Source organism: Scyliorhinus canicula, chromosome 1 (assembly GCF_902713615.1).
Source record: "Scyliorhinus canicula chromosome 1, sScyCan1.1, whole genome shotgun sequence".
Classification (NCBI taxonomy): domain Eukaryota; kingdom Metazoa; phylum Chordata; class Chondrichthyes; order Carcharhiniformes; family Scyliorhinidae; genus Scyliorhinus; species Scyliorhinus canicula.
The window spans coordinates 9,817,485-9,837,775 of NC_052146.1; the positions used below are offsets into that span (position 1 = coordinate 9,817,485).

The 20,291-nt window shown below is 44.7% G+C and overlaps 1 protein-coding gene across 3 annotated transcripts in view; it reads left to right on the plus strand.

Annotated features, from left to right (window-relative positions):
* chfr (checkpoint with forkhead and ring finger domains, E3 ubiquitin protein ligase) overlaps positions 1-20,291 on the plus strand; it is a 67,291-nt gene that overhangs the window by 14,644 nt on the left and 32,356 nt on the right. For all 3 annotated transcript variants that reach the window (XR_005461821.1, XM_038806791.1, XM_038806669.1), the window contains exons 2-6: positions 11,848-11,944; positions 15,062-15,171; positions 17,745-17,804; positions 18,850-19,302; positions 20,092-20,248. Coding sequence is in view for 2 of the 3 variants with exons in the window: in XM_038806791.1 (XP_038662719.1) it covers positions 11,848-11,944; positions 15,062-15,171; positions 17,745-17,804; positions 18,850-19,302; positions 20,092-20,248 (877 nt within the window). In the remaining variant the exon portion in view is untranslated. The remainder of the gene's footprint in view (positions 1-11,847; positions 11,945-15,061; positions 15,172-17,744; positions 17,805-18,849; positions 19,303-20,091; positions 20,249-20,291) is intronic.

The following is a 20,291-nucleotide window of genomic DNA, read 5'->3' on the forward strand; positions in this document are numbered from 1 at the left end:
AGAGGGACATAGATAAGCTGCAGAGCTGGGCTGAGAGGTGGCAAATGGAGTTTAATGTGGAGAAGTGTGAGGTGATTCACTTTGGAAAGAATAACAGAAATGCGGAATATTTGGCTAATGGTAAAATTCTTGGTAGTGTGGATGAGCAGAGGGATCTCGGTGTCCATGTACATAGATCCCTGAAAGTTGCCACCCAGGTTGATAGGGTTGTGAAGAAGGCCTATGGTGTGTTGGCCTTTATTGGTAGAGGGATTGAGTTCCGGAGCCATGAGGTCATGTTGCAGTTGTACAAAACTCTAGTATGGCCGCATTTGGAGTATTGCGTACAGTTCTGGTCGCCTCATTATAGGAAGGACGTGGAAGCTTTGGAACGGGTGCAGAGGAGATTTACCAGGATGTTGCCTGGTATGGAGGGAAAATCTTATGAGGAAAGGCTGATGGACTTGAGGTTGTTTTCGTTAGAGAGAAGAAGGTTAAGAGGTGACTTAATAGAGGCATACAAAATGATCAGAGGGTTAGATAGGGTAGACAGCGAGAGCCTTCTCCCGCGGATGGAGGTGGCTAGCACGAGGGGACATAGCCTTAAATTGAGGGGTAATAGATATAGGACAGAGGTCAGAGGTGGGTTTTTTTACGCAAAGAGTGGTGAGGCCGTGGAATGCCCTACCTGCAACAGTAGTGAACACGCCAACATTGAGGGCATTTCAAAATTTATTGGATAAGCATATGGATGATAAGGGCATAGTGTAGGTTAGATGGCCTTTAGATTTTTTCCATGTCGGTGCAACATCGAGGGCCGAAGGGCCTGTACTGCGCTGTATCGTTCTATGTTCTAAGATTGTCTTGTGCCCTAACTATTCGAAATGTCATTGTTTTGCCAAAAGCAGCAAATAACTGGAACGTATTGGTGAGGCGATGGCATAGTGGTTTTGTCATTGGGCTGGTAATCCAGAGACCCAGGATAATGGTCTGGAGACCTGGGTTTGAATCCCACAGCAGAAATTAGACTCATTAAAGTGGGCAGTGCGGTAGCACAGTGGTTAGCACAGTTGCTTCAGAGCTCCAGAATTCCCGGCTTGGGCTCACTGCCTGTGTGGAGTCTGAACGTTCTCTTTGTGTCTGCGTGCGTTTCCTCCGGGTGCTCCGGTTTCCTCCCACAGTCCAAGATGTGCAGGTTAGGTGGATTGGCTATGATAAATTGCCCTTCGTGTCCAAAAAGGTTGCGTGGGGTTGCTGGGTTATAGGGATGGGATGGAGGCGTGGGCTTGAGTAGGGTGCTCTTTCCAAAGGGCCGATGCAGACTCGATGGGCCTCTTGGCCTCGTTCTGCACTGTAAATTCTATGATATTTACAATTATTAAGGGGAAAGTGGCAGTTTCTTCAGCTATCACAGTGCTGTCTGTACCGTCCAAATAAATTCAAGTGTTTTCTTTTGACATTCACAGTCCTGGTAGAGGTTTGTTTATTATACACTATAAATGTTAACCTTGCAGATAAACAGTATCTAGCTATGAAACGTTAGCTCCCTTCTCTCTTCACAGATGCTGTCAGACCTGCTGAGATTGTCCAGCATTTTCTGCTTTTGGAGCAGTTGCTGTTACTGACACTCCCCCACATCCATCCACACTGCACATGCACACAACGAACACCCAGAGCAAATCATTGTTGTGCTGTGTCACTGAGTTTGCATTGAGGCTGTATTCAGTTAATTTTAACGGCAATTTGAGCTTATCTGTGTCTTTTGCTGCTGATGGCACCAGTGTCAGATGTTACCAGTGTCAGAGGTTGCGTGGGGTTGCTGGGTTATAGGGATGGGGTGGTTTGTTCCTGAATCTGAGAATCTTCACATTTCTGTGACCATCCTTGGCTCTGACGTTAAGGAGGGGAGAGAACAAATATGTCCAAAAGGTAAAGTCTCCATAGTCCCAGGTGGCAATAAGCTGCTTGAGAAGGCATGAATAACCTCAGCCGGTTGGGGAATTGAACCCGCGCTGCAGGCCTTGCTCTGCATCATAAAGGCCGGGTTAGCTCAGTTGGCTAGACAGCTGGCTTGTGATGCAGATCAAGGCCAACAGCGCGGGTTCAATTCCTGCACCGGCTGAGGTCCTGCCTTCTCAGCCTTGACCCTCGCTTGAGGTGTGGTGATCCTCAGGTTAAATCGCCACCAGTCGGCTCTCCCCCTTCAAAGGGGAAAGCAGCCTATGGTAACCTGGGACTTGGGTGACTTCTACTTACCTTACACCAGAATGTGATAAATCTATGGTAAGTATCCGGGTAAGTTGCGCTATCCAACCCAAGTCTCCAACACAGACCAGTGAAGTGACATTCATGAAGGTTCTGAACAGCGGAAATCATACTATTGAAGGTTTAAACTTCATGGACAATAACAACACTTTTGTAGGCATCAGGACTTCCAATGGGTCCAAAAGCACAAGAGCAGCGTATACCTCAACATTTTGGGGGCAGCACAGTGGTTAGCACAGTTGCTTCACAGCTACAGGTTCGATTCCCCGCTGGGTCACTGTCTGTGCGGAGTCGGCACATTCTCTCCGTGTGTGCGTGGGGTTCCTCCGGGTGCTCCGGTTTCCTCCCACAGTCCAAAGATGTGCAGGTCAGGTGGATTGGCCATGATAAATTGTCCTCAGTGTCCAAAAAAAGGTTAGTACAGTAAGAAGTCTTACACCACCAGGTTAAAAACCAACATGTTTGTTTCAAACACTAGCTTTCGGAGCACTGCACCGTCCTCAGGTGAATGAAGAGGTGGGTTCCAGAAACATATGTATAGAAAAATTCAAAGATGCCAGACAATGCTTAGAATGCGAGCATTAGCAGGTAATTCAGTCTTTACAGATCCAGAGATGGGGTAACCCCAGGTTAAAGAGGTGTGAATTGTCTCAAGCCAGCCGTGTTGGTAGGATTTTGCAAGCCCAGGCCAGATGGTGGGGGTGAATGTAATGCAACATGAATCCCAGGTCCCGGTTGAGGCCGCACTCACGAGTGTGGAACTTGGCTATAAGTTTCTGCTCAGCGATTCTGCGTTGTCGTGCGTCCTGAAGGCCGCTTTGGAGAACCCTTACCCGGAGATCAGAGGCTGAATGCCCCTGACTGCTGAAGTGTTCCCCGACTGGAAGGGAACATTCCTGCCTGGTGATTATCGCACAATGTCCGTTCATTTGTTGTCGCAGTGTCTGCATGGTCTCGCCAATATACCATGCTTCGGGACATCCTTTCCTGCAGCGTATGAGGTAGACAACATTGGCCGAGTTGCACGAGTATGTACCGCGTACCTGGTGGGTGGTGTTCTCGCGTGTAATGGTGATATCCATGTCGATGATCTGGCACGTCTTGCAGAGATTGCCATGGCAGGGTTGTGTGGTGTCGCGATCGCTGTTCTGAAGGCTGGGTAGTTTGCTGCAAACAATGATTTGTTTGAGGTTGCGCGGTTGTTTGAAGGCAAGTAGTGGGGATGACCGTGGCAAGATGTTCATCTTCATCAATGACGTGTTGAAGGCTGCGAAGAAGATGTTGTAGTTTCTCTGCTCCGGGAAAGTACTGGACGACGAACGGTACTCTGTCGGTTGTGTCCTGTGTTTGTCTTCTGAGGAGGTCTGTGAGGTTTTTTGCTGTGGCGCGTTGGAACTGTCGATCGATGAGTCGAGCGCCATATCCCGTTCGTACGAGGGCATCTTTCAGCGTCTGTAGATGTCTGTTACGCTCCTCCTCGTCTGAGCAGATCCTGTGTATACGGAGGGCTGGTCCATAGGGGATGGCTTCTTAATGTGTTTAGGGTGGAAGCTGGAGAAGTGGAGCATCGTGAGGTTATCCGTGGGCTTGCGGTAAACCATAGTGCTGAGGTGACCGTCCATGATGGAGACGAGTGTGTCTAAGAACTGATTTTGGAGAATAGTCCATGGTGAGTCTGATAGTGGGATGGAATTTATTGATGTCATCATATAGTCGTTTCAGTGATTCTTCACCGTGGGTCCAAAGGAAAAAAATGTCATTGATGTATCAGTTCAGGTTCAAATGGTCTGCGGCAGCTCTTATCGCTTATGGTATATTAAAATCGAGACTGACATCCGGATTCCGTATTGAGGGAGTGCTGGACTTTCAGAGGTGCTGTCAAACCGAGGCCCGTCTGCTTTCACAGGTGGACACGAGCTATCCCATGACTTTATGGGTTCTCTCCCCAGTCTCCTGACCAATATTTACTTTACAATCAGTGTCACAAAAATACATGATCATGTCATTATCACACTGCTATTTCTGGGAGCTTGCTGTGTACAAGTTGACGACCAAGTTTCCTACATTACAACAGTGACTACACTTAGAAGTTAGCTCCCTTCTCTCTGTCCGATGCAGTCAGACCTGCTGAGATTGTCCAGTATTTTCTATTTTTGTGGGGCGATATGGTGGCGCAGTGGTTAGCATTGCTGCCTCGGCGCCGTGGACCCAGGTTTGATCCCGGCCCTGGGTCACTGTCCGGATGGAGTTTGCACATTCTCCCCATGTCTGTGTGGATTTCACCCCCCATAATCCAAAGATGTGCAGGGGAGGTGGATTGACCATGCTAAATTGCCCTTTAATTGGATACTCTAAATTATTTTTTAAAATTCTGTTTTTGTTTCAGATTCCAGCACCCGCAGTAATTTGCTTTTATCTTAAAGTATTTAATTGATGGTAGCGTGCTATTATGTAACCCATAGTTGTGAAAGGCATAATTGAAATGCAGTTTCTTTATTTTTTTTGTTCTTTTTCTGTTCTTGTATCCCAGGAACAAAGAAAGCTTATTCCTCGCCACCATCCCCACCCCCAGCCAATTTGCTTTAAAGCTGTTCATCTTTTTTTTAGCTATGTTGCATAACAAGTTACACAGAACATGTTCTTGGGCTGTCATCACAAGTGCCACAGCCTCCAATCTCCGTTCATTAGCAGATTGATACATTGGCTGTCATTGGTGCCTCCCTGATGCACACTGTGTCCTGAAAGAATTGTGAAATTGGATTTAAAACCACGTGGGCATTTGCAGTTTAGGTTAGATTGTTTGAATTATGTGATCAAGGTAATCTTCTGTTTACCTGTAACTTTACATCTTTTCATAGAATAAACTGCCCTTTTCAACCTGTTTTCAACCTACACTGCAAGTATATCCTTCCTTAGATAAGGAGACAAAAACAGTACACAATATTCGAGGTGCTGTCTCACCAAGCTTCTGTACAATTGCAGCTAGACATCTTTGCTCCTCTACTCAAATCCCCTCATGATCTAGGCCAACATACCTACTCACCATTTGCCTTGATAGTTGCACCTAGGTTCTAGTGACTCATGAAAATGAAAATCGCTTATTGTCACGAGTAGGCTTCAATGAAGTTACTGTGAAAAGCCCCTAGTCGCCACATTCCGGTGCCTGTCCGGGGAGGCTGGTACGGGAATCGAACCGTGCTGCTGGCCTGCTTGGTCTGCTTTAAAAGCCAGCGATTTAGCTCAGTGAGCTAAACCAGCCACCCAGATCCCTTTGGACACCAACACTTCCTAACCTCTCAATATTTAAGAAATATTCTGTCTCTGCTTTTGTTCTACCAAAGTAGATAACTTCACACTGATTCACAATATATTCTGTCTGTTATGTTCCATTCCGTTCACTTAGCCTTAGCCATTCACTTAGCCATTTACTTGTCCAAGTCCATTGAACGCCTTCTTGCACCATCTTGCACCAGTGTACACCAGTGATGTATTGGGGGCAGCACGGTAGCATGGTGGTTAGCATAAATGCTTCACAGCTCCAGGGTCCCAGGTTCGATTCCCGGCTGGGTCACTGTCTGTGCGGAGTCTGCACGTCCTCCCCGTGTGTGAGTAGGTTTCCTCCGGGTGCTCCGGTTTCCTCCCACAGTCCAAAGATGTGCGGGTTAGGTGGATTGGCCATGCTAAATTGCCCGTAGTGTCCTAAAAAGTAAGGTTGGGGGGGGTTGTTGGGTTACGGGTATAGGGTGGATACGTGGGTTTGAGTAGGGTGATCATTGCTCGGCACAACATCGAGGGCCGAAGGGCCTGTTCTGTGGTGTTCTATGTTCTAGGTATATAACGTCGATTAAAGGTCCTGTGTGGTGAGGAGGTCTTGTTCAAACTTGTGCATGAAGATGTTGGCGTATTGGGGTGCGAATATGGTCCCCATAGCTGTTCGTGCGTCTGGATGAAGAACTTGTTGTCGGAGGTGAAGACGTTGTGATCCAGAATGAAGCGGATGAGTTGCAGAATTGTCAGGAGATTGGCAATTGTCGGTGTTGAGTACTGAGGCTGTTGCATCAATGCCGTTGTCATGGCGGATGCTGGTGTAGAGTGCCGAGACCTCACAGCAAAAAACCGCACCGACCTCCTCAGAAGACAAACATGGGACACAACCGACAGACCGTTCGTCGTCCAGTACTTTCCCGGAGCCTGAGAAACTACGACATCATCTTCGCAGCCTTCAACACATCATCGATGAAGATGAACATCTTGCCACGGTCATCCCCACACCCCCACTACTTGCCTTCAAACAACTGTGCAACCTCAAACAAACCATTGTTTGCAGCAAACTACCCAGCCTTCAGAACAGCGATCGCGACATTACACAACCCTGCCATGGCAATCTCTGCAAGACATGCCAGATCATCGACATTGATACCACCGTGACACGTGAGAACAACACCCACCTGGTATGCGGTACATACTCGTGCGAGTCGGCCAACGTCGTCTACCTCATACGCTGCAGGAAAGGATGTCCCGAAGCATGGTATATTGGCGAGACCATGCAGACGCTGCGACAACAAATGATCGGACATTGTGCGATAATCACCAGGCAGGAATGTTCCCTTCCAGTCGGGGAACACTTCAGCAGTCAAGGGCATTCAGCCTCTGATCTCCTGGTAAGCGTTCTCCGAGGCGGCCTTCAGGACGCACGACAACGCAGAATCGCTGAGCAGAAACTTATAGCCAAGTTCCGCACACGAGTGCGGCCTCAACCGGGACCTGGGATTCCTGTCGCATTACATTCACCCCCCACCATCTGGCCTGGGCTTGCGAAATCCTACCAACTGTCCTGGCTTGAGACAATTCACACCTCTTTACCCCTATCTCTGGATTTGTAAAGACTTGATTACCTGCAAATGCTCACATTCTAAGCATTGTCTGGCATCTTTGAATTTGTCGATATATATGTTTCTGGAACATACCTCTTCATTTACCTGAGGAAGGAAATGAAAAAATGAAAATCGCTTATTGTCACAAGTAGGCTTCAAATGAAGTTACTGTGAAAAGCCCCTAGTCACCACATTCCCGGCGCCTGTTTGGGGAGGCTGGTACAGGAATTGAACCGTGCTGCTGGCCTGCCTGGGTCTGCTTTAAAAGCCAGCGATTTAGCCCAGTGTCCTCCGAAAGCTAGTGTTTGTAACAAACATGTTGGTCTTTAACCTGGTGTTGTAAGACTTCTTACTGTGCTCACCCCAGTCGAACGCTGGCATCTCCACGTCAAAAAAAAGGTTAGGCAGAGTTACGGGGATCGGGCTGAGGCGCGGGCTTAAGTGGGGTGCAGACTCGATGGGCTAAATGGCCTCCTGCACTGTAATGTCTTATGATTTGAAACCAGCTGTCTAGCCAAGTGAGCTAAACCGGCAAGAAATTTAAATATGCAAAACGTGGACTGAATTTGCAGCTCTTCATGTGACCATACTTGTTAGGAACTGTGTAAAAGCAGTGCTCATTGTATAAGTTATGCGGTGAGTAGGAATTCTACCAGAAGCAAATTAAAATGTGAGTGTAACTTTGACTTATTAGCCAAAAAAACGTAGAACCATAGTAAATTGGCTGGGTAGCAGAGTGTGCAACAGCCCAAAGGGGTTGAGATGCAATAAGGATGAGAAAGCAGTAATGAAGTGTTGGTGTTACTGGGGCAGCCATTCACGTATCACTCGAAAGGCTGGGGAATTGCTTTGTTTATCAGTTCAGTTGGAGCTTTAAAAAGAAGTAATTTGCCTGAGCCAGCTGCGTGGAATTTCCAGTCACTGGGATGGGTGGTTCCTGTCCTGTTTCATTGCTGCAGGCGCTCAGTATGTTTTTGTCATTTTATTCTTAATGTTTAGTTTAGAAACGTTGCCCATTTTCTTTCTAAAAATGGGTCAGCGGGAAAGACAGTTGACTAATTCTTGGGTGCTGCCATGTCCACAGCACAATTTGATCAGAGTTCTTATTGGTTAGAAGTTTCAACTGGTCTTCAAAGAAGACCTGCACTTGGCACTAAACACAATCTTCTGCTGGTAAAGACGTGCTGGACTTCAGTCGGAGGCTGGTGTTTAATGGACTGCTCTGCTTTAGTGCTGTAGTTTATCACCTCTTTCCCCACCCCGCCCCCTTTGTCTCTGCGACTGTTGTAAATGATGTCTTTGTAGTTACTCGGGTGTTGGCCTCAACTACTTTTTATGGAAACCAATCATTAAAGATAATGCAGTGTTCCTCCCCCTCTCTGGTGGAAAGTATGTGCTGCAGTATTTAATCAGCTGATTGCAATGCACACATCCCCAGAGTGAGTCACTGGAGTTTGTGATTCAGATTTTTCCTGGTTGCAAAACACTAAGATTATTCTGCTCCTTCTCTGTAATTTATAAGCAAATTCTTTTGCTTATAAAATTCTTATCCCCCCCCACCAGCATTGTTGATCTCTTCCCTTCCCTGAAGAGGTTTGATCCTTGATGGACCACAGATTTGTGGTATTTGTACAGCACCTTAACAAACCCACTGGCTAGTCCAAAGAATGGCTACTGTTAAAGAGATCGTTGTCTCAGATAACATCATCTAGGTTCGTGTGTGAGGCAAAATGATGAATGTTGGCAAACTATTGAACTAAATTTCTGTGCATGTGATTTTTCACCGTGATAGCAATCAGGACCAGGAACTTTAGCTTTTGCTTTGCACCTTTCCCAAGCTAAGGTGCTGAGACCCATTGCATTAGCGTTTGATTACCTGTTCTTGGCTTGGGGAGATTGCTCAATGTTCTATTTATTGCTTGGCTCCCTAATTTGGGTGAGGCAGTGTGGTATTGTCACTGGACCAGCTATCCAGGGACACAAAGTAGTCCTTTAGGAACCTGGGTTAGAATCCCACCACTACAGATGATGAAATTTGAATTTGAAAAACAAAATCTGGAATTGGAAAATAAGATTCTAATTCTACTGTGGGCAGCACGGTAGCACAGTGGTTAGCATTGTGGCTTCACAGTGCCAGGGTCCCAGGTTCGATTCCCTGCTGGGTCACTGTCTGCACGTTCTCCCCGTGTCGACATGGGTTTCCTCCAGGGGCTCTGCTTTCCTACCACACTCCAAAGACGTGCAGGTTAGGTGGATTGGCCATGCTAAATTGCCCTTAGTGTCCAAAAAGGTTAGGAGGGGTTATTGAGTTAAGGGGATAAGGTTGAAGTGAGGGCTTAGGTAGGTCGGTGCAGACCGGATAGCCCGAATGGCGGCCTCCTGCGCTATATGTTCTAAGATGCAGCATTTACGTTGGCAAGCCCCTGAGAATCCTATATGTCTCAATAAGGTCACCTCTCATTCTTCTAAACTCCAATGGGTATCAGCCGAACCTTCTTAACTTCTCCCCATAAAAAAAATCCCTCCAAACCCGGGATCAACTCTTAGCGATGATTGTCGTAAAGACTCATCTGGTTCACTAATGTCCTTAAGGAAAGAAATTCTGCCATCCTTACCTGGACTGGCCTACATGTGACTCCAGATCCACAGCGATGTGGCTGACTCTTAAAATGCCCTCCGAAATGCACTCAGTTCAAGCGTAATTAGTGAAGGGCAATAAATGCTGGCTTAGCCAGGGCTCCCCACATCCCATGAATGAATAGAACAGAAAAGATTGAATCTGGCATCAAGTCAATGGAATCTTCAAGCATCCAGAAGCAGGAATACTGTCAAACAGGATTGGTAGCCAATTACATAGAAGTATAAACCAGCAAGTTAAAAACACTGGCTTCCAGTTTTAATTTAATTTTCAGATGGCAAAAATAAATGGATTAAAATAGAAGCTAAAGGGCAGCACGGTGGCGCAGTGGGTTAGCACTGCTGCCTCACGGCGCCGAGGTCCCAGGTTCGATCCCGGCTCTGGGTCACTGTCCGTGTGGAGTTTGCACATTCTCCCCGTGTTTGCGTGGGTTTCACCCCCACAACCCAAAGATATGCAGGCTAGGTGGATTGGCCACGTTAAATTGCCCTTTAATTGGAAAAATTGAATTGGATAATCTAAATTTTAAAAAAAATAGAAGCTAAAATATCAAAAACTTTGAAAATAGATTTTAAAAGATAGAAATGTGTTGAATTTCTTTACCATTGCAGAGAAAGTTGATTTTTTACGTTTGATAAATATAAAATTAGTTCTTCAGAGAGAGTGAGGGTGTTTGGCACTAATTATACACTTAGTACACTGTTTAAAAAAAAAACAGTTCTATCTCATTCAAAGCTTTTTATACGGAGTCTAATAGCATGAAAATTGGCAGCAACTTCTAGATTTATTCTAGAATCCTGAGTTATTCTGGACTTGTGTGAATTCCCAAAGCTGCCATCAGTTTCAGTTGAATATTGAATGCTCATGGTTTTGTGTCATTGCCACTGCAAACTTTGGCCATGTGTGGAGCTAAAATCATTTGTAGTCCAGACCAGATTTGGATGGAGGGCAGCGCAAATTGATTTCCATCCCTCAATGACTTGGGGTTTGTTTTTTAAGTGACAGTGCAGGAACCTGCATGTCTCTCAATATTTGAATTTAGTTTATTTATTGTCACGTGCAGCCTTCACCGAGGTACAGTGAAAAGTATTGCTCTGTGTACAGCCCAGACAGATTGTTCCATGCATGAAAGACATAGGACATACGATAAATATGCAATGTAAATACAGAGACATTGGTTGAAGCATACTGAGTGTAGTACTACTCAGTAGAGAAGATGCGTGGAGAAATCAGTTCAGTCCAAGAGGGTCATTCAGGAGTCTGGTAACAGCGGGGAAGAACATAGAACATACAGTGCAGAAGGAGGCCATTCAGCTCATCAAGTCTGCATCGACCCACTTAAACTCTCACTTACACCCTACCCCCGTAACCCAATAACCCCTCCTACCCCTCCTAACATTTAACGGGCAATTTAGCATGGCCAGTCCACCTAACCTGCACATCTTTGGACTGTGGGAGGAAATCGGAGCACCCGAAGGAAACCCACGCAGACACGGGGAGAACGTGCAGACTCCGTACAGACAGTGACCCAGCAGGGAATCGAACCTGGGACCCTAGCGCTGTGAAGCCACAGTGCTAGTCACTTGTGCTACCGTGCTGCCCGTAAGCTGTTTTTGAATCTGTTAGTGCGTGTTCTCCTGCCCGATGGAAAAGAGAATAACCCGGGTGGGAGCCATTTTTGATTATGCTGCCCGCTTTCCCAAGGCAGCGGGTGGTGTAGACAGAGTCACTGGATGGGAGGCGGGGTTTGCATGATAGACTGGGCTGTGTTCACGACTCTAGTTTCTTACGGTCTTGGGCCAAGCAGTTGCCTTGCCAGGCTGTGATGCAGCCAGATAGGATACTTTCTATGGTGCATCTGTAAAAAATTGGTAAGAGTCAATGTGGACATGCTGAATTTCCTTAGATATAGAACAGATTTGCCAGAATTCAGTTCCACTGTGATGGTGGCATTTTGGTTCATGACTAAGGGGGAAGAATGGGTGTGATGCCAGTCAGTTAACATAGCTACTGTATCATTGTGCATATAATGCTTAGACATGGACTATTTAATACCATCTATATTAAAAATCAACTGCCTGTCTCCTGCAGGTTGTGATTTGTCGTTTCCTGGCAATAAGCTCGTTTCCGGGGACCACTGTAAAATAATTCGAGAGAAAACAGGACAAGTGTGGCTGGAGGATACGAGGTAAGTCATGCATATATATTCTGGGTTGAGTGTTTTCTTCACAGATGCTGCCCGACCGACTTGGGTTTTTCCAGCATTTTCTGTTTTTAATTTCAGATTTACAGCACCTGCAATATTTTGCTTTTATTCTGAAACTGAAGATTGGCTAGACTATGGTGCTGCTGTTCTCTCTAGTTGTGCACATGTGAGAATGCTGGCTGTTTCTGGAATGGAGGGGCAGTGGATTCCAGCAAGCTGTCCTCTAACCTTTGGGACGTGCATTCAGATCCTGCCTATGGCGTTAAACAAAATAAATGAGAGCAGGAGTAGGCCATTTAGCCCTTGGAGCCAGCTTTGTCATTCAATCTGGCTGATTAATAATAATACTCTTTAATATTGTCACATGTAGGCTTACATTAACACTGCAATGACGTTGCTGTGAAAATCCCCTAGTCGCCACACTCCTGCGCCTGTTCGGGTACACAGAGAGGGAGAATTCAGAATGTCCAATTCACCTAACAAGCACGTCTTTCAGGACATGTGGGAGGAAACTGGGGCACCCGGAGGAAACCCGCGTGGGGAGAACATGCAGACTCCGCACAGACTAGCCGGGAAATGAACCTGGGACTCTGGCGCTGTGAAGTAACAGTGCTAACCCCTGTGTTACTGTGCCGCCCCTTCAAACACCATTTTCCTGCACTATCCCCGAATATCCCCCACCCAAGTCAATTTAATCTTTCCCCTTTTGGGCAATCCCTCCATCCCAGAAATTAGTTTGGTGAACTTTGTTGCACTAACTCCATGGAGAGATAAGGCAAGTATATCTTCCTTTAGGTAAGGAGATGAAAACTTGAGATGAAATTTTCACCTTCCCTTTTGCCCCTCAGGGTTCCTGCCTGAAGTGAATTGGGTACTCCCAATCCTATTCTTATTGCCAATAAACCAAACTGGCAGCCATTTGACATGAAAGTGGCAATTTCACTCCCAAGACAGAAAGGGTGGCTTGAGTGGAAGATGGAAAGAATATATTTTAATGGATTTGTAGGTTCTGCACTGCGCTTGGGGTTAAGGTTCTTTCCGGGTGTCAAGGGAGCTTTACTATACTTCTGGTGATACTTAATTTTTATAAGGTAGCCTTGTGGTATTAATATTGGGTAAACAGTCCAGAAGCTGAGAACTCGAACCCTTACAAATCGGAAAAAGTACACAAATTTTAGATGCAAAATATTCGGGCAACAAATTTGAAGCACGATTTTTGAGTGAGATGATGTGATTTATAGGTTAGATTATTTTTTTGGGGCATGGCAGTAGTGGTGTTAAATGTGGTATTGGAGTTCGAGTGACTCTAAAGGTCACTTATAATTTAAAATACTAATGTGAAAATGTTAAAGCTGAAACCCCTGATTTAGCTGTAACCCAATTAACTCAAAGTCTAGCCAATGATGGAAAGACTGGGAAGGGGTGGGGAGGTAAACAATTTGTGTGGTTTGTTGACTGAGACATGACCACAGGTCAATGCTGAATCTGAAATGTTGGCCTGTGACCCCTTAACCCAGCTTGACTAACTTTGCTGTTTAAAGTAGATTTTATCCTGCAGATTTTTCTTTGTTGCAATTGTTCTGTGTTGCCAGCAGATGGCGGCAGAATGCATTAAAAGTCCAGTTGAATTTATGGTGCAGCTCATGACAAAAGTAGATATTTGCCGGGCTGAAACCTCTAGCTGTTATGTGCATGTGCTGTTTTCTGACAATTAGAGATACAGATGTTTGGAGAGCGGTGAAGTCCAATTCTGAACTTTTAAAACCAAGCTGACATTAATTTCAAAGCGCTTGGGGACCCTCGCTGAGTACCTTCTGAGTAACACTGACACCAGCTGGAGTTGCACTTTGTATGGTATCAAATCTGTCATGTGAGAGTACCTTTAAGAAATGGGTGTTTATAAATGGGTGTGTATACAAATATCTGCAGTGAGAGTACCTTTAAGAAGTGGGTGTTTATTACTGCAGTGATGTTAGAGAGTGGGTGGAGCTGGGCTGTCTGTCAGCTTTTTGCTTTTGTTTTTGAGCAGGCTGCAGGTTGTGTTTTAGTTTCGTTTTCAGAGCTGGAGCTGAAGCCAGACAGAGCAGGTGCACTGTTCTCTCTGCCATGAAAAGACTGTGTCGATCATTTGGTGAATTCAGAATTATAAATGCTCTCAGTAATGAATGTAAACTTAATGTGCTTCTGGCAAAAGGTGTTCTAAGTCTTATGGATGTTAAAAAGAAAGCTTAAAGGATTACTTAGTGTTGTATTCTTTGGGGGTTGTATTTGAATTAATGGTTGCTAAGATGTTCACTGTTTTAAAAAGGTTAACTTGAGTTCATAGAATAAACATTGTTTTGCTTTACAAAATACTTTTCCATTTCTGCTGTACCACACCTGTAGAGTGGGCCGTGTGCTCCCCATACCACAATCTATTAAAAGTTGTGGGTCAGGTGAACTCCATGATACACTCTGGAGTTCTCTAAACCCTGGCCCATAACAAATCCAACAATTACAAAGTTCCCTTCTTCTGTTTGGTTTGCTTTGCATTGCAAATTGCTAAACTTGCAGAACCCTGGGCGGGTTAAATCCTGGGAGACTGGAATCGATATGATGTGGCTTTTTCCAGGGTTGGATCTGCAATTAAACAATTCAAAGTTGTTCTTGCTCTCCAGTCACCAGTTGCAACTTTTCCCTGAGGCATTAATACCTTTGTGTGGCCAGGAGGTTGTTTACAGACCATTGTTAGTGAAACAACATCAGTGTGTGCAGGCTGTGTGTGAGCAACGCTGCGTGGCCTAATAGGTGCCCTGCTGACTGGCATGTCGGATGCTGTCGGAGGCACAAGCCGACTCTGGTGGCACCTTGTTTTACTTTGCATTTGACTTTGGCCACCAGAATTTGTGGTTTGTGGGTATGCTATCACCATAATGTCAACTCGCTCATTATATTGCTTAAACAAGTGTAGTGTTTTAAACCTGGGCGTGGTATGATTCCCAATTAATGTTGAAAGGCATGCGTTTTGACGATTTGACATTACAAGTGTTGGTTTTATGTGTCTCCTCCACCATGAAACTTGAAAGCAGCCTGACGTGTTCTGTCACTTTCTGCTTTCAGTACCAACGGAACAGTGATCAACAAATCCAAAGTAGTGAAGAAACAGACTTACCCGTTGCAGAATGGAGATGCCATTTATGTTGTCTACAGGAAGAATGAGCCAGATCAGAGTAAGGATAGCATGATTAAATGTACTAATTGTGATTTGAAATGTCCCATTTCTGATATTTGTCTGGACATGATCGCGTTTTGAGCTGCTATGCAGTCTCCGTGAGAAATCAGCTGTATTTGGCAGTTAGTTCTTGGCTTGTTCTCGTACACAGCTAAGTAAGATTTGTTATTAAATTATCAGGCTGCTCCCCTGAGGGGATCAGTACAAGGGTTCTTTAGGCGGTGGCAGCCTATCCTGGACTTCCTGGCGGAACGGTAGGGAAATAGGCCGGCGGCAGCAGCAGCAGCCCGGGGGGGGGCGGTTTGGATCGGTGGGAGGGAGAACTGTGTTCATGGGTTTGTGGGATGTGGCGGGTGCTATCTCTTTCCCTATTGTTGTTTGGGTGTTCTTTTGTTTTTCTTCTTTTGTTTGTAGTTGCTCTTGAAGTTGGGTGGGTATTGTTCTTGGGGTGTTACCACGGTTGTTTTGTTAATAGAGTTGAGATGTTTATATTTTGTAAAAATTTCAATAAAAATTATTTTAAAAAAATAAAAATTATCAGGCTGCTTATCCAACAACCAGAACGGAATGAACAAAAATGTCCTTAATTAAAGATTATTTTTGTTCCCCACGCCAAACTCCATTTCCCAGCTACTGACTCCAATCCTCTCCCCGAGTCTAAATCAGGCAGTTCGCAGCATATAACATTGCTGTTATATTTGAACTTGAGGTAAGCTTCCAACTACCTATCTGTGCTATCACTGATACCACCTGTTTTCACCTCTAAAATTGCCCAACTCTGCCCCTGCAACAACTCATCTGTTGCCGAAGCCCTCATTCGTGCCTTTATGACCTGGTTGGTCTACTACATCTGCCTGTGTCTTAATTTGAGCCAAGTCCTCTTTCACGCACCATCTCTCTGTTCACTTACCTACATTGCTTCCTGGTCAAGCACAGAGTTGATTTAAAAATTCTCATCCTTGTTTACAAATGGCATTTCCCTCCCAATGTCTGTAGTCTCCTCCAGCCCCAAACCATCAAACCACCCCAGATATCTGCGTCCTTACAGTGCGGAAGGAGGCCATTAGCCCATCGAGTCTGCACTGACCATTCAAAAGACCGCCCTATCCCTGTAATCTCACCTAACCTTTTGGACTAAGGGGCAATTTAGCACAGCCAATTCACCTAACCTGCCATCTTTGGACTGGGAGGAAACTGGAACACCTGGAGGAAACCCACACAGATATGGGGAGTATGTGCAAACTCCACACAGACAGTTACCCAAGGCCAGAATTGAACCCGAGTCCCTGGCGCTGTGAGGCAGCAGTGCTAACCTTTGCTGCCATGCCGTCCTACGTAGCTGTTTACTGGAACTGTTTACAGTTTACAGCCTTGTGCATCCCCAATTTTAATCACTCCCAACATTGGCAGATGTGCCTTCAGTTGCCTAGGTCTTTAGCTCTAGAGTTTCCTCCTTAAACCTCTCTGCCTCGTTTTAAGACATTTCTTTGACCAAGCTTTTTTAAAAAGACTATTCTAATGCTTCTTTACGTGGCCTTCGAAGGGCGGCGCTGTGGTACAGTGGTTGGCACTGCTGCCTATGGCGCTGAGATCCTAAGTTCAATCCTGGCCCCGGGTCACTGTCCATGTGGAGTTTGCACATTTTCCCCGTGTCTGCGTGGGTTTTGCCCCCACAACCCAAAGATGTGTAGGCTAAGTGGATTGGCAACGCTAAATTGCCCCTTAATTGGAAAAAAATAATTGGGCACTCTAAATTTTTGTTTTTAAATGTGACCTTGGTATCAGATTTTATTTCATAAAGCTCCTGTGAAGCACCTGGGGATGTTTCATTGTGTTAAAAGTGCAATATAAATACAATTTGTTGCGCCAAGCACCTTATTCTCCATTGATCCTGATCAGCCTCTGTCTCTTTGTGCATGTGCCTGAAAATGCACCAGGGTTTGTTGTCCAGTAAGGAGCTAATGCCTTCAGAAGGAGCAGAAACTGGAAAGAACTTCTGAAGTGTGATTAGATATTGGATTGTACTGTGTGGATAATCTCACAGCCTGGATAACCTTCTTGGAATTGCAGATAGTAAATCTTACTACTAAAATCAGAATGATTTTATTCTACACTAAGGTAAGTCTGTGGCCATTGAGAAAAGGGGTTATTTTATCAGCATAATTGACTTGCATTGGTAAATTCCCCAATAACTTTTATTCCCTCCTAAAGCAGAGTTATACAGATGAGCTCCTTGTGTAATTGTAGACTCAAGTGTAAGCAGGGCATTTAATTTTGAGGAAAGATTATAGCTGAGCTTGGCTTTATTGGCATCTGCAGTACATATACTGTGCACACGTAGCAATTAGGAATGAGATATTTTACTGAATAATTTCCCCCCCATATCTACCTTAATAATTCAACACTCCCTACATCAGCCAGGAGACAGTTCCTGAAGCATATTGCACCCTCATTAGTTGGATCTTTTACAGCTAACATTTTTGTACCATTTCCTCTGGTTAGTGGCATGTAATTTTCAGCAAAAAGTAGATTTTTTCCCCCCATCATATTCTTTCTTATTTTATCTTTTAGACGTTGCCTATTTGTACAAAGCACTGAATTCTGAAGAGGAAAACCTGGAAGATCCATTGGGTAATTAAGAATTGTTTCCGATTAGATTTTCATGGTAGTTCACGTGAACAGTTTCTGCTCCTACCCAAAAGGTGAAGGAAAATGTAAACCGATGCAATGTAAAAAAAAAAAAAATGGTGCCCCAGTTCCAGAGGACCCTAGGCTGCTCTCCCCTTCGACAGCTGACTGGTGCTGATTTAACCTGAGGGTCACCACACCTCAGGCGAAGGGCAAGGTTGAGAAGGCGGGGCCTCGATGAATAACCTCAGCCGGTACAGGAATTGAATCCCCGCTGTTGGTGTCGCTCTGCATCACAAAGCAGCCGTCCAGCCAACTGAGCTAATTGACCCCAAACAGATGCAAACTTCTAATGAAAACTGTAATGTTTAATTCCATGATATATAGGGATGGGATGAGGCAGGGTGGGCCGAGGCTAATTGTAGAGAATAAACACCAGTATGGAACATTTGGGTCAAATGGTCTGTTACTGTGCTATAAATTCAGTGAGACGTGAACCCACTTGAGTGCTGCAGTATTGCTTAAAATGAACACAACTTGAGAAACCTGAGCTGTTTTTATTAGAACACAGAGTTAAGAGATCTAATAATGATTGAGCTTGATGAAAGTAAATTGTGGAAAACTATTTATGTTGGCTAATGAACAATTAAAGGGCGTGAATTTGAAGATATTCACCAAAGGAACAGGAAAGATTTGTGATTACTTTTTCCACAGAGTTTGTCGGACATTGAATGCAGAGTCAAGATCAGAATCCATAATAGCTTGTAGAGGACAAGTGGATAAATATTTGAGAAATTAAGAAATGAAGAGTAGGGGGAAAAGGCTAAGAATTGGACTGGTGGGCAGCACAGATGTGATGGGTTGAATGGCCCCTTCCGTGCTGTAGCAGTCTAGGTTTTTCTTCCTATTTTATTCACATCGCAGGTTAGAAAATTGCACACAATTAGTACTCCATAAACTAGAAGGCTTTGTAATAAGTGATAAATTGACTTATAATGTCAGTATGAAAATGGCTTCTCATTTACCGACCAATTGTTTTCACGCACAGGAACCTCTTGCAGTACGATTGAGCAGATTGTTAAAGAAACCTCGAGTTTGGAAAGCAGCTCCGACCAAACAGCAGTCACCTCCCCATTTTGTTCAAAACAAGTTGAACATCCTTCCCGAGAGGAACCACAGCCATGCACGTCGTACTACGATCCGTTCTGTACCTCTGGAGCAATCTCCGACATTGTCCATCCTACTGCTTCCACCATGGAGTCATGCACTTCCTCAACAGGACTCGTGCCCACCACTGCTGGACCTTCAGTGCTTGCACGTGGACCTAGTTGCTTGGCAACATTTTGGACTTCGTGTCCAAAGCCAGCTAGTCCTGCTTTATCACCTTCAAGGACACCGGTGAATATAGAAAGCACACCAGGACCTGAAACCCCAAAGTCATCTGTTTCAGATGTCTTGGCCAAAGAGGACCTAGAACCAACCAAAAAGAAACTGAAAATGGGCAAGTATTGACCTTACATGTTCATTTAATAAGTATTTGGATTCTATTTGCAGAGTTGACTAATTAAACACACTCCTCTCCATAAACCCCTGTAGAATTTCAACCCCAAATTCTGTCTTTAAGACAGCTTGGCCCCCATTCCATGAATATCTCCAAATCTTCATTGTCTGCATCTGGTCTGAGCTAGGGAGGGGGAATATCAGACGGAGTTTCAGTGATTGCTCTCCAGTTAACCCCTGCATATTTGTGGAGATCAAGTGAGTATTGTGATGCCTACCCCCAGAGCAGAACAGCCAACCAGCTCTAACTGTGTAGAATTTAATGCAGAATCGACGGTTGGGAAGTACAGGAGGGATGCTGGAAATATATCCTACCTCTGCACAATTGCTCCAACAGAGGATAAAAAGAATTAAGAATAGCAAGGCGAGTAAATAATTGTCCCCACGAGAAAGTGAAGAGCAATCATTTTTTTAAAAACTTGGAACAAAAATATAATGGGCACGTCCGTATCTGAAGAGAGATAATACAGTTTAATGTTTTGCTTCAAATCATTTTTCTAATTGGTTAAAACCCAGACCTCCAGCACTAACACAATCAGACAGCACAAGGAGGCCATTTGCCCATTGTGCCTGCGCTAGACTTTTCACGATTCAGATATTGCTTATTTGCACTATTGTTTTTAAATTCAACGGTTAGATTCTGTTTTTCTTTTTGCCCAACTCAACAAAGAAGTTGAGTTTTAATATTTGCATCTGCTAAATAGATTTTTAATACAAAATATTTTAATAGAGAATGATGGAATTCCTGATCCAGTGCTACTCAGTGAAGGTCAAAGTTCAACTGCCAGATCTGAGGATCAAGGGACCTCGGAAGGAAAGCAGCCAGACAAAATGGAGGAAACTCTCACCTGTATCATCTGTCAAGACTTGCTGCATGATTGTGTCAGGTACATTGAGATGTCAACGCTTTATAAATAGCCCTTTATGTAA